At 34.6% G+C, this 13,624-nt stretch overlaps 1 protein-coding gene across 1 annotated transcript in view; it reads right to left on the bottom strand.

The window, feature by feature from the left end:
• The window catches only part of LOC116423369 (cation channel sperm-associated protein subunit epsilon-like), a 135,726-nt gene that overhangs the window by 59,050 nt on the left and 63,052 nt on the right, over positions 1-13,624 (bottom strand). The window contains exon 9 of the mRNA XM_031966984.1: positions 7,327-7,816. Coding sequence (XP_031822844.1) covers positions 7,327-7,816 — 490 coding nt within the window. The remainder of the gene's footprint in view (positions 1-7,326; positions 7,817-13,624) is intronic.

Genomic DNA, 13,624 nt, shown 5'->3' with positions numbered 1-13,624 from the left:
CCTGGAAATAGAAATTTGGTGAGATGATCATTCTAGGGCATGGATTTGAACAGGGTAAAAGAGAATTCCTGAGTTAGGGGCAACATGGGGGGTTGGAGATCAGGAAAACATGGCCACTTCTACCACATGGATTATAGATAAATTAGAACCAAGTATTTTTATTGGTCGCTAAGATAGGAAAACATACTTCACAAAGAATGGCATGTGTTAATAATGGAGTACTGAATTCATTTCAGCAAACCGAAATAGATTAGATTAGATCCAAAGGGAGAGTATAACAGAAGAGTTTCTAAAATCTCTGAGAAAGTATATTATGTGGCTGCTTAGCTTGATGTATAAAGGTTAGAACTCTATAGAAAACATCTCTATGAGGATTGTAAAGGAAAAAAATTTAAAATTTTCCTCATCCCATCTTCCAGGCTTATAGTCAGAGGTATAAAGATTTGTAACTGTAGGTATGTAGCCAGATCTCAGTGAGGAACAAGAGAAGGGGGAAATTTTGGGGGGAAGTTGTGATTTTTAATATTTTTATAACTATATTTTGATAAGCTCTTTTATTTTATTCATTTAAAAGTATTATTCTGAGAAGAAATTCATAGATTTCATCAGACTGTGCAAGGGATCTATAATATAAAAATAGATAAGAACATCTGATATAGAGTATGATCTTCAGTTTTTAAGGTCCTCAAATGTCTTTCTTCTCCCCTCCCCCCCCAACAATGGTAAAATGTAGAAAATGACTAGAAGATACTATCAATAATCTTGTGACAGATTTTTCTGTATCAAATCCCTTTCCTGAGATCTCAGGAAAAGGAAATATGAACTTACATAGTATCTATTATGTGTTACAAATAATATCTCTTGATTCTCACAACAATGCTGTAAGATAAATGCTGCTATAAATTCCATTTTACAATTGAGGAAATTGAGGTAAACACAGGTTAAATGACTCGTGCAGGGCCACAGTAAGAGACTGAGGCTGTATTGGAACTCCAGATCTAGTACGCTGTTATCAACTAGCTCCTTCTAGAGTAAGGACAAAATATGACATCTGAGATTCTATCAGGGAGCAGCCACAGAATCATAAAATTTGTCGCAGCAATCTAGTTTAATTCATGTCTGAAAAGAAATTGCCTTTGCAATTTACCTGTTGTTTTCCAACTTCTGATGATTTCCAATGAAGTGGACTCCAATAACTTTCCTAAAGCAATCCATTTTATTTTTGGACATTTCTAATGGTTAGGAAAAAATTTTCCTGATAGCAAGTTTGTATTTATTTTTTATACCATTTTTATTGATTCCCAGTTTTGCTCCTCAGTTCCAAAAAGATAATTAGAAAATTTGGATAAATCCAAATCTTTCTTATGACAACCTTGCTACCCTAACCTATTATAAGCACACCTCCTTTTCCAATGTTTGACAGTCTTTCTATTAATGATACATTCTAGAATTTCTGAGGAATCAAAATTCACTAGCTAATAGTTAACAATTCCTTCTGCTTCTTAAAAAGAATTTCCTTGTTTTACAAATATTTCATGTATTACTAACAAATTCTCAGCAATTGCATTTGTCAGTTTTTGAAATAACTGAGAATATAGGCAACTTGAATTTATTTACCAAAGGGAGAAGCTCCCTTACAAAATCTAACTTATTTCGGGAGCCAACTCTTAACCATTTTGTTCCGAAATTTTAAGTCGAAAGACTTCTCTTTGCATATGGTGAGAATCAAATGAAATAGTATTTATAAAGCTTAGCACACTGCTTGGCACATAGTAGGTACATAACAAGTATTTATTTCTTGGCTTACTTCTTTAACCAAGAATATGGTAAAGGAATAATTGAATATCTCTGTTTTCTTTTGGTGGTTGGTTATTATTATCCCATTCACTTCAAGCAAATTATAAAAGTCCTTTCTATATCCATCTTCTTTCCCCTTGAATGATGAAATTGTCATTAAGATAAGTTATTAGTTGCTTTGAAGGACAGCTGGAGAAAGTGTGAGCATTTATTTAGTTTTATTTTAGTGAGTATTTATTAAGTTTTGTGGTAAATGCAGGCAAAAAAACAAACACTCATGTAATGAAAGGGATTAATTAGTAGTTGGGATGGGGATGGTATTAAAATCAGGAAAGGTGAATAGGGTTTTGATAGGAGTTTTGAAGAAAAACAAGAGAAACTAAGAGGCAGAAGTGAGGCAGTATTCTATGTATGAGGGTATGTTATGGGGATGTAAGGGATAATTAGTGAAAAGACATGGAAAAAACAACTGAAAATAGGTCAGGGTTGCTGGATCATAGAGGGTGTGAAGAATAAAGTATAAGAAAACTGGAAAGGTAAGAAAAGATCAGATTATTGAGAGCTTTAACTATCAAACAAAAGAGTTTATATTTTATCTTAAGGGTACTAAGGAGCTGCTGGAATTTGACAAAATTTCACAAACAGGGACAAAGATTCTCAGTGTTAGGGTTGCTAAAGTGGAGTCTAATAATATTGTTTATAACTTTGACAAGCCAAAATCAGTTGCCTAGAAACTGAGAACCATCCTAACATCTGTGGTAGATAATATCTATCACAGTGTCCTTCTACATGGATTGTGCTAATTAACTTGCCTTCAAAAGTATTGAAATTCTTTTGTTGTTCCTTAGTCATGTTAGGCATGTCTAATCTTTGTGACACCAATTGGGGTTTTCTTGGCAAAGATACTAGAGTGGTTTGTCATTTCCTTTTCCAGTTCATTTTATAGATGAGGAAACTGAGGCAAACAGCATTACGTGGCTTGACTGAGGTCATGGAGCTAGTGAGTGTCTGAGACAGTAAGTTGAGTCTTTCTCCACTGGGTTCTATGCACTGTGCCACTTGGTTGCTTTACTGACTCCCTCTTCAAGACTTAATTGGCTAAGTGACCTAAAGGCCCAGGCCATTGATACAGCTTCCCAAGTTCAAAAAATGCAATAAGAAGTTCAAATTCCCTCTTTAGACTTCTGACTAGAAATTAAAGAAGCTTGGAAACTGCACTAGACTAAATCAACACTGTATCCCTTCCAAGTTTTGACTTAGTTACCTGAAGAAATCCATCTTCTCCCTGCCCTTTCAACTGATTTTACCTGATTTTGCCTCTTCAGCTCTTCCCCCTCCCCCCCCCATCTCTCCATTCTTTTCTCTTCTCAAACTACAATGACATTCTCTTTTTGTAGAACATTCTCTTGGCAAAGTTTTTTATTTACAAAATGAATTTATTGTTAGTAACCAATAAAAAGAGACACAGGAGTTTGATTTGGGAATGAAGTCTTGAATGTGTGAACTCTTTGGAAGATTTGTGTAGATGGAAGGTTTCTAGAATGATTGATTAAAGAAATGGTGTGTAGTTGATAGCTTAAAATTAAAAAATGGAAATTTTAGTAAGGTGTGAAGTGATATTTAATGAAATCTTTGCATATGTTGGCAAGATCAAACATTTTGGTCTGTTTACTTGGGATGGAGGGGAAATGTTGCAAAAATATTATGGTTTTTAGTCCTATCACAGAAATTTCTCCAGTTGTCAACAAATTTGGATAGAATGGTTTGGGTAGGAAGGATGTCCTTTCTATTCCTAAATTATGCATTCCAACATAACCATGGGAAACTACTCTCTTCTGAACTTTAGTATACTTAGGTAATGCAACCCAAAGTGAGGATATTTCTGAGAGACATCATAAGCTGGAAGGCTTTTATAATATTAGTCTGGTAGCCTCAAATTAGGATGTGTTACAAATCAAGAAATGGAAGTAGATAATACAAAAAGCACACAATCTCTTGGAGTATTCAGCAACATATCCCAACCTTATATCCCCAGAAACATATAGTGACTATAATGCTGCAATTTGTAAACTTTTAACTTCCTAGAATAGTTTACTTGTAGATATATTAGCTCTACACAAAAAATTAATGAGTTCGATGACCTAATTATAAGGATGAAAATGTCATTAACTACCACATAGATAATCTAAAATGATTTGCATATTGTTTGAGATATCCAACAACAGTCAAAGTGAAGCATATCCTGGTAATCGTGTTGGCATTCCCTGACTATAATTAGATAATTAATGATCTCAAAGGCCTCATTTTATAAATCATAAATCCTTTTTTTTTTTTTTTTTGCTTTTCCTATTTTAATGTATATTCATTCAATTTGTGGTCCTATCAATTTGTAGTAAGATGCATGTGGTATAATTTGTGAAAAGAAATATACTATAAAATAATTATAAAGTATAAATTATCTAGGGGCAATGGGCCATCAGTCACTTGTGGCTCTCTTTTTCAATGGCTTTAAGAGTTAGGCATAGTGGAGCAACCCCTGTAACTCCAGCAACTAGGGAATCTGAGGCTGGATCTTTTGAGCTTTGGAGATTTGAATTGCAAAAGTCTAAGTGGATGTCTGCATTTCCTTTCCTAAATTTTTTTTTTTTTTGGTGTACAATATATATGTATATTTATGTACATATATGTAAACATACTCATTAACATACACATATCTTATAGATAGGTATACATGTACATATATGTATATACATATGAACATATATGTATTTCATTAGCTCTTCTAGTTGGGCTTGTGTCCAGTCTGCAACTTCCCACTCTCCTCCTCCACCATGAGGCTTTACATGTAGATGTTTTCAAGTCATTGTCTTCTGAATTTGTGTCTCGAGCTTCTCTATCAACATAGTATCTTTTTAGGGTCAAATTCTTTGTTGTTGTAGTTTGTTTATTTTCCTTGCCTATTTCTTAACTTATGACTTTATGTGAAAACTGGGAGTTAGGGAGAAGGTGGCAGAGTATGTAGCCTGAGCTTTCAAGCTCTATCTGATAATCTGTAAGTTTTTTTTGTGCTTCCAATATGATTATGATTGGGCTTGAGATCTAACCCTATGCTCTGTTTTTTACACAGGTAAGACCCTAGCTCCCTTATAATAACAACCAATCCTTTTAATCTTAGAACTGCAACCAGAAACTAGGTAATGGACAGTATACCACTATGGAATTCTGACTCCAAACTGGGTAATGAACAACAGAGCTGTCAAATGGCACTTGAGTCAAGTACAAGTATAGAGATTTCCTGGGATCTCTTTCAGAGACTGGGTGTTTAGTCCCCTTACTGTCAGTGTTGCTGTTCCTGTTGTGCTTTTGCCTTGCAATGACCTCATCCAGCCCTTACCATAGTGTCTAAAGACACTTTTATGTTTTTTTTAAGTTGTCCTGGGCTAGAAAAATGACTCATTGTGATTTTGTGTTGGTTTTCTGCTCAGCATTTGTTTTAATGTGTTGTTCTTGTTGGGGGGGGGGCGGATTTGGGAGACTTCAGAAAAAATGTTTTACTCTTCCATTTTAGTTCTATCTCCAGTTATTTACATTTCTAATAAGAGGTAATGCCATTTGGGCTGTGTTCCAGACTACCATCATGTTTCATTACTTGATTAACAATTCTCAAATAGTTGGGAATAGCATGCTTTAATGAGATCTCTTTATCTTTTTCCTTTGACAATCAACTCATTTCAGGTACATGAAATTCCAGGTACATGAAATTCCTAATGATCAGTTTTTCTTGAGATCCTTAAATAAATATTTGACGTTGACATTGGCAGATTACCTTAAATATGACTTGGAATATGCAGTTTACTGACTCATCCTATATAAATTCTTCTGTTTCTTACCAAAACAGAAACAATTGCTTTTTACATTCACTTTGAGCCAATCAGGATCCAAACAATGAGTAAGTGGGGGCTAGCCTGGTTAGTTGGTTAATTAATGAAAGTCAGTGCTTTTCAGTTGTGTCTGACTTTGCATGACCCTTCTTGGGATTTTCTTGACAAAGATACTAGAGTGCCATTTCCTTCTTCAGGTACTGAGGCAAACTGGATTAAGTGATTTGCCCAAGGTTATATAGCTAGTAAGCTTTTGAGGCTGGATTTGAATTTAGATCTATCTCCTGTATATCCAGTTGTTTATCATAAAGAGTGTCCCTTAAGTCAAGTATTCTTAACATTGTGTCATGGACTCCTTTGGCAGTCTGTGGAAGCCTATGGTCCTTCCTCAGGGTTTTATGCCTACTCTCATAACTGAAGAAACGTTACATTTAAAAGTTAGTGAAAATAAGGTATTTTTTTTCCCATCCAAATTTGTGTATCTCCTTTTGGAAAGAACTCCTCTCTGGTCTAGACAATTGCTCTGAGTGAGGATTTGATACTGTACATAAATTAAATGTATTTAAAAAGAAAAAGGACCTATATGTACCAAAATATTGCAGCTATTATCTGGGCACAATGAATTGGAAATTGAGAGGATGCCTGATTGGCAAAAGGCTGAATTGTGTTATGTGATTGAGATGGAATATTATTATCCTGTAAGAAATGAGGAGCAAGATGCTGTAAAAAAAAAAAAAAAAAACCTGAAAAGACTTCCATGATGCAAAGTGTACAAAATCTTGTGCTTCAGTGTACAAAATTACAGCAATATTGTAAGATGATCAGCTGTGAATGACTTAGCTATTCTCACCAATACAATGATCTTAGATAACTCCAAAGGATTATGATGAAAACTACTTTTCCTACAGAACTGATAGGTTCTGAATACAGATTGAAGCATATTTTTTAACTTTATTTTTCTTGAGAGGTTTTTTGGGTGGTCTATGTTTTATTTTGCAACATGACTATTATGGAAATGTTTTATATGATTACACATGTATATCTTATATTGAATTGCTTGCTTTCTCAGTGATGGGGAGGAAAGGAAAGAATTTGGAAATCAAGTTTCAAAAACAAATGTTAATTATTTTTATATATAACTATATGCAGCTATGTATATATATATAGTATGTAGTTATAATTATATAAATACTAAATAAAATTTTTAAAAAGATTAAATATATTTAATGAATAACCTTGATGAATTTATGGCTTTAAAGAAGAAGGAGAAGGAGACATGTAGTGGATAGAAAGCTGTCCTTGAAGCCAATAAGACCTGCTATCAAACAATTCCCACCTCTGACCTATACTGGCTGTGTGATCCTGCTTAAGCTGTTTAACTTCTCCATGTTCTCAGGAACTTGGGAGACTTGTGCTAAGAGTCAGAGGAGTCACTGACCTTCATTGATAGACAAATCTTCCTTACCATGGGTGCCCTATGTCAAGGAAAGCACAAGTCCAGTCCCCTTATCTTATAAGCAGGGTCTGCCACATATTTTGATTTTTAATTACACTTTAAACCTTGTTTTCCATGTTGTTCATATTCAGGGAATATAAAACAATAACCACTAAAAAACCTTGGAAGGATAAATAATAAACTTGGACTAACCCTTGGTACATAATCAGGCCAACACCAGGTTCTTGTTTCTGTACCGATTATATTCGGAGGAATTTGAAACCTCTGGTCAAGTTTTATGAAATCGTTGTTTCTCCTCAGGTAAAGAGAACCTGCTGTTAAAAATATTATTCCTTCTTCTATTAAGCTAATGTCTTGTACATTTCCCCTTTCTTCATCAGTAAGTATGTTGGGAGGAATTCTGATCTTCTGTGAAGTATTAAAACCGTCTTTTGTATAAAGAGTCTCCCAATGTGAAGTTGTGACAACAGCTGTGGAAAAACACGGGGGCCAGTCAAAAAGTATATTTTCTTTAGTATTTGTCGTTATGGGTAGGTCCCCAGAGTTTTCAGAGAAATTATATTTAACATAAGATATTACAACCATACACGGTGCAATAAAGCAGTCCTGGAAAGCTACTGAATTCCCTTTGATGAACAAAAAAATGTTCCTTTTTTGGTGTGGTATTTGCACTCTCCAGATCCTAAGAACAAAAGAATGAAGCCATAATTACTGGCAAGAATAACAAGACCCATCATCATCTTGCCATGACTACCCCTATCCCCTTCCATCTTATAAACAGATTAATCTTACTAAAAACAATTATTTGAAAATCTTCAATGGTTCATCTTATCATTCTTAAGAAGCTCTTTCATCCTGCTTCTCTAAGCTCTGTATTGCAAACTCAAGCCCCATTTCTTCCTTTAATACTTCCTTGATTTCTCTAAACACTTTTTGGGGGGAAGTTTTATGGAATTTATTTTAATACTTAATCATATATTTCTGTACAGCTTGGCTCAAAGTCTAGAAATTATTGCTGGCACAGATATATATGTAAAAACAATCACATATGGGATGTAGGCATCTTATCATGTCTACATATCTATTTAACTACACATAACTATTTAACTCTACTACCCATTAATCATTTTATCTTTCTATATAATAAAGGCAGGCATTTGAGAAAAAAAAAAGATTGAATTGTGGGAGAATTTCTTTAATGCCAATAGTTCCTTTGCCTTTCTCCATCCCATGCACCACAATTTCATTTGTACCAGTGACCAAAAATTAATTTAAAAATTGAGAAAATGAGTGGGACACAGACCAAATAGATCCTGGTGGTTTGTTGAAAGAGAAGTCCTTAAATGTCTCTCAAGCAGTGTAGTTTGGCCAACAAGAGCCAACAGGAATTTTTTAATCCTAAAATATATCAAATCTTAAAATAAACACTACTCTTAAGTGACCAGGGAGTATAGATTTAACAATAGGCAACTTATTTGGATGTTACTTCATACATGTAGACTTTTTTTTCCTTCTTTTTTGCTAAGGCTATTGGGGTCAAGTGACTTGCCTAGGGTCACACAGCTAGGAAGTGTTAAGTGTCTGAGGCCAGATTTGAACTCAGGTCCTCCTGACTTTAGGGCTGGTGCTCTACCACTGCACCATCTACCTGCTCCATGTCAACTTTATTTCAAAAAAATGTGAATATTTTTATTTTGGACAAGAAAAGTCTATCAAGTCTAAGACTCTGAGCAAAGACATAGGTTGTTATCAAGAACAATGTAGCTAAAATTTTTCCCTAGTCTAATGACTAAGTATGTGAGGACTTCATTTTATTAGTCTCTGAACTCTAAGATGATGAATGACAAAAACTATTCTCTTAAAAAAAACCAACAACCCAAAAAACAAAACCGAAATTTTATTCTGAATTCAAACATAAATATCAATATCGTCATCATCAATAACACAAGAACAACAAAAACAGCAATTTGTGTATATAGTGTAATATTCTTATGAAACTGACTTTCCATTTCATATCCTTTTGCTATTATTTGCTAAATAATAAATTTTACATTCAGATAACTATTTCAGGAAAATCTAAACCACTACACTTCACCTACTCTTTGCCCTCCACAGTCTTGGTTATCATCTTGCAAAGATTATGCAATTTTCTTCCCCAGCTCTACCCCTACCCTAATTCTGGGAAGTTCTGGGTCAATCAAATAAACTCTGCTCTTGTTCCATGAAGAGATCTGTCAATCTATAGCCTATGGTTTCAATCACTATTCCTGTAACTTTTTGGACCAATATTTCATACTTGGTCATCACTTTCTTTTACATATTGTCTCTGCCATTAAAATATAAAGTCACAAGCACTTAGCAAGTGATTGGTATACATTTTTTTTTCATTCATTCACTGGGGGCAGGACTGTAGGGGAGAGGATGCCCAGGTTCAATTATGAATTGAAGCACTTCCACAATGCAAATGAGAACCAGGAATTTTATATCAATATGATTGCTTTATAACCTCTGATTATCACAGGCATCAAGATACTGGCAAGTATAGGGAGATGGCTAACCTACTGTCAATGATATAGCAAAAGAAGTCCATATAATGGAGGGGTGTTAGATAGGAAGAAAGAGCAAGGCTGGAGCAGAAGCAGCCATTAAAATGGAGCTAGCCATTAAGGGGAGGATTCTGGGAAGATGGTGGAGTAGGTCAGAAAATTTTAAGTTCTCCAGATTTTCCCCACCAGTAGAACAAATTTGCACTTCATGGTGAACATAGACAGAAAACAAAGACTTGTGGCAGAACAGGGCTCCTCTTGGGACAACCCGAGAAGGCTGTTAGACCATAGGACGAGGTTTTGTGAAGTGCAAACATCTCCAGTCTAGCTTCCTGGAAACAGACTGGGGAGCTTTGGGTATACTGGTTTTGAGGAAGCCTCAGTTCAATCATGGTAAATTTCACCTTCCTGGGAGTCCAGGGTTTGAGTCCAGAAAGACTGAAAGGATCTTTGCTGATTAGGAATGTCAGGCCCAGCTGTGCTGCTAAGAAATAACCCTGGGCGAGAAGGAACTATCATATACCAGGCGAGTACAGAAACAGTGGGGCAGGGATGCTGCTGGGCTTGCAGGAGGATGGAGCTTTTGGTTTGGGATTTCAGATCAAGGGAGAGAGAGCTGAAATGAATCCAGAGATACATCCTCCCAAACCTAGTGTTTACATTAATAGTTCTCATAAAAAATAAACTGGCAAAAAAAGAGAAAGAACCCAATCATAGAAACATACTATGGGAATAAAAAAGACCAGGGTTTATCATCAGAAGAAGACAATGAAGTTAAAAAATCCTCTTCTACTACAAAGAGTAATGTTAAATGATTACTTGTCCACAGCGAATTTATAGAATAATTTTAAAAAGACTTTAAAAATCAAGTGAAAGAGACTGAGGAAAAACTAAAAAAAAAAAACAAAAAAAAAACCCCAAAAAAACCCAGTAAAACAGCCCTCCTAAATCCCCCAAGCCATCTAAGAAAAACAAGATAATGAAAAAAAGTTAACCAATTGGAAAAGGAGATTCAGAGTATATAATGTATATATTTGTATATTAATTGTTTGTGGAATGGAGAGATAAAGTGAAGAACTTACAGGAATGTTTAAATTCTTTTTCTGTATTTTTTGTTATTTCTATGTCTCTGTGACCTGCATAAGTACGTTGTGTGCAAGCCAATATTTACTTAAAACTTGATATATTTACTTAAACAGAAATGATGATATTTATCCTTGTTCAATGTTATCAATATTTAGATAATTAAATGCCTTCAGCTCAGTAATCTGAAGTTTGAAGGTCTGACTGATGATTCCTCTCAGAATCAGGGAAAACAAAGCATTCCGTTCTAATCTGCCTTTGGCACCAATGTTTAACATTCAATTAGGGGAGAGGACACCTATTTCTCAATGCTCCCCAATTTATGATGTAATCCTTTGTAACCAACCCTATAAAAACTGTGTATCTTTCCTAAATCTTTAGCTCTTCTACTTTGAGCTTTCTCTTTTTCTCTCCTCGCAGTGGAATTGCTCATTCTCATGAGAATTTATTAATAAATAACTTTTCTGGTTTCTACTGAGTGATCTCTGAGTAGTCATTTTGGGTAAGGGTCTTCTACATCCCTCACAATTGGAAAGGGATAAAGAGGGGGAAGATGGTATAAGATAAGATGAGATAGAGAAGGATCTTTAGAGTAACAGGAGTGGGATAAAATGTATAGATTAATGGGAATGAGATGAAGAGGGAAAGAAAGGGTAAGGGCAAAAGATAAGGGAGGTATCTAAGGGTGAGGGGAGGTTAAGTAATAATAAGGCCAGTTAAGGAGCAGAATTAAAGTAGTAAGAATTAACAGGGATAGGAAGACATATATACAAATACTACAACAAGGATTAAGAGTAGAATTTATCAGGAAAAAAGTAGAACTAATAATCATTGATCTTAGACAAAGTCAAACTTAATGATTCAATTGGGAGAGAAATCTACATTATGTCAGCCATATTATTATTATTTTAGAGGCATGTTTACATAAATGTATGTTATATATGTATGAGTATATGTAGATATGTATGTATATAGAGATCTATCTATCCGTGGGTATGTACAAATATACATTATATATATATATATATATATATACACACATATACACACATATACACACGTGTGTGTGTGTGTGTGTGTGTGTGTTTATCTCTATATCTGTGTTAAACTGTAGCTTGCTTGGGGAAGGTTGGGGGAATGAAAGGAGAAAAAAAGAATAAAATAAAGAGTGCACAGCAGAGAACAAAAGAATTACCTACAAAGAAACAAAGGAATGATGGACACTTATGAATATAATTTCTTCTATTATTATATATACTTTCTTGAAATGTAAATCTATTTTGAATCCTCTCTGATGCTTTGCTGGGAATGGGTTAATGGTTTTTCCTTTTCTGTCTTTTTCTATTTTCTTTTTTTTCTTTTTTTGTATTTAATAAAAATATTTTTTAAAAGATCGAGATTTTTTCCTCTTCTAAAACATTATACAAAGATATATGTATATACCAATATATCAATACACACATATAATTATACACATGTACACGTGTATGTGTTTTTGTTTGTATATTTGAAATGAAGTTTTTCTAAGCTTTGTTCACCAATCTCAGATTATTCTGTGCCTATTTTTTGGGAGCAATGTTCTCTTACAAACCTTACTATGCTTTTCATTAAATGCCTTTGCTTTTGAGCTAATTGTGTTTTCTGACTCACTAAAGGTAAAAATAAATCCACTGGTGGTAGTATGAACTATCATTTTGAGTGCATTATACACTTGCAGAGGATAGCTCTTCTAGGGACTCCACATGTGATGTGAAGTGTCATTGTGCACTTTGTTATATTAAAAAGACAGTCTAGTGATTTGGAGTGTCACCAAAATGATTAAATGGACTGGAACTTTTGGCAATATGAACTCTATTGGAAGGAACCACATTTTCTGCAAAACTATAAAAGTGAAATGACTCTTCCTTTTTTGGCCTCTTTCCATCTTTTCCTTTGTATCTTTTTTTCTTCTCAAAATGAATCCATGATAGGTTGTGAGGTTATAGTCAGATTAATGGTTACTCTAGGACAGAATTGCATGCTAGCTACATGTTCTCATCTCCAGTTTTATGGGCAAAAGGCAGAGATCTGATGCCTGAAGGTTTGATACCTGAAAGTGGACTTATTTTTTCTGGTCCAAGATAAGGGAACAATTGAGGAAATGGTAGAGCATCCTAAAAGAAGTGCACAGACACTAAATATATTCATCTGCATTGTTTCAGAGAGCAGTTTCTCAATAAATTCATTCCTGAACTCTTGCTTCCTGTTTCTAATGTAGAAAAATTCTGAAGTAACTTATTTAAAGAATCTCATCTGCTAGTCAAGAGAAGGAAATCTTCATAGAAATGCAAACTATGGGAGTTGACTCAAAAGTTAAACGTTAAATTGAAGAGTTCAGGGACTTAACCTTTTAAGGAGAGTTCCTGTGCAGTATGCTTGTTGGAGGAAAGAGTTGTCCACATGGATCCCAGTGATGGAGAAATCAGAAAAGGACTAAACCTACAAGATGGTGAACATAAGATACATTCTGTATTCCCTATTGTGATTTTTTTTTTTTGTTAGTGCAAGTCTAAAAGGAAGAGACCTACCTGTTCAGTAGAACTAAAGTATATTTTTCTTCTGGGAATAGGGGAATACTCTTCTCCTTAGAGCATACCACTTTGGAATAACTGAAAACTTACAGGTCTCCAAAATTAGAGCCCTAAAGCCAGAAGCATGAAGAACCTGAAGCTTGGGACAGTGATCCTTCCTCTCCAGGAGCATATTCCATCTTTAGCATAGAGTTAAAAATCAAGAAATAGTCTGGAAAAATGAGTAAACAACAAAAAAGAGAAACTGTAACTATGGGTTCAGGGAAGATCAAAACCAATGCAGAAGAGGAC

This window comes from Sarcophilus harrisii, chromosome 4 (assembly GCF_902635505.1).
Source record: "Sarcophilus harrisii chromosome 4, mSarHar1.11, whole genome shotgun sequence".
In the NCBI taxonomy this organism is placed as follows: domain Eukaryota; kingdom Metazoa; phylum Chordata; class Mammalia; order Dasyuromorphia; family Dasyuridae; genus Sarcophilus; species Sarcophilus harrisii.
Note: the sequence above shows the minus strand (reverse complement) of the source record. Positions and strands in the feature narration are given on the sequence as shown.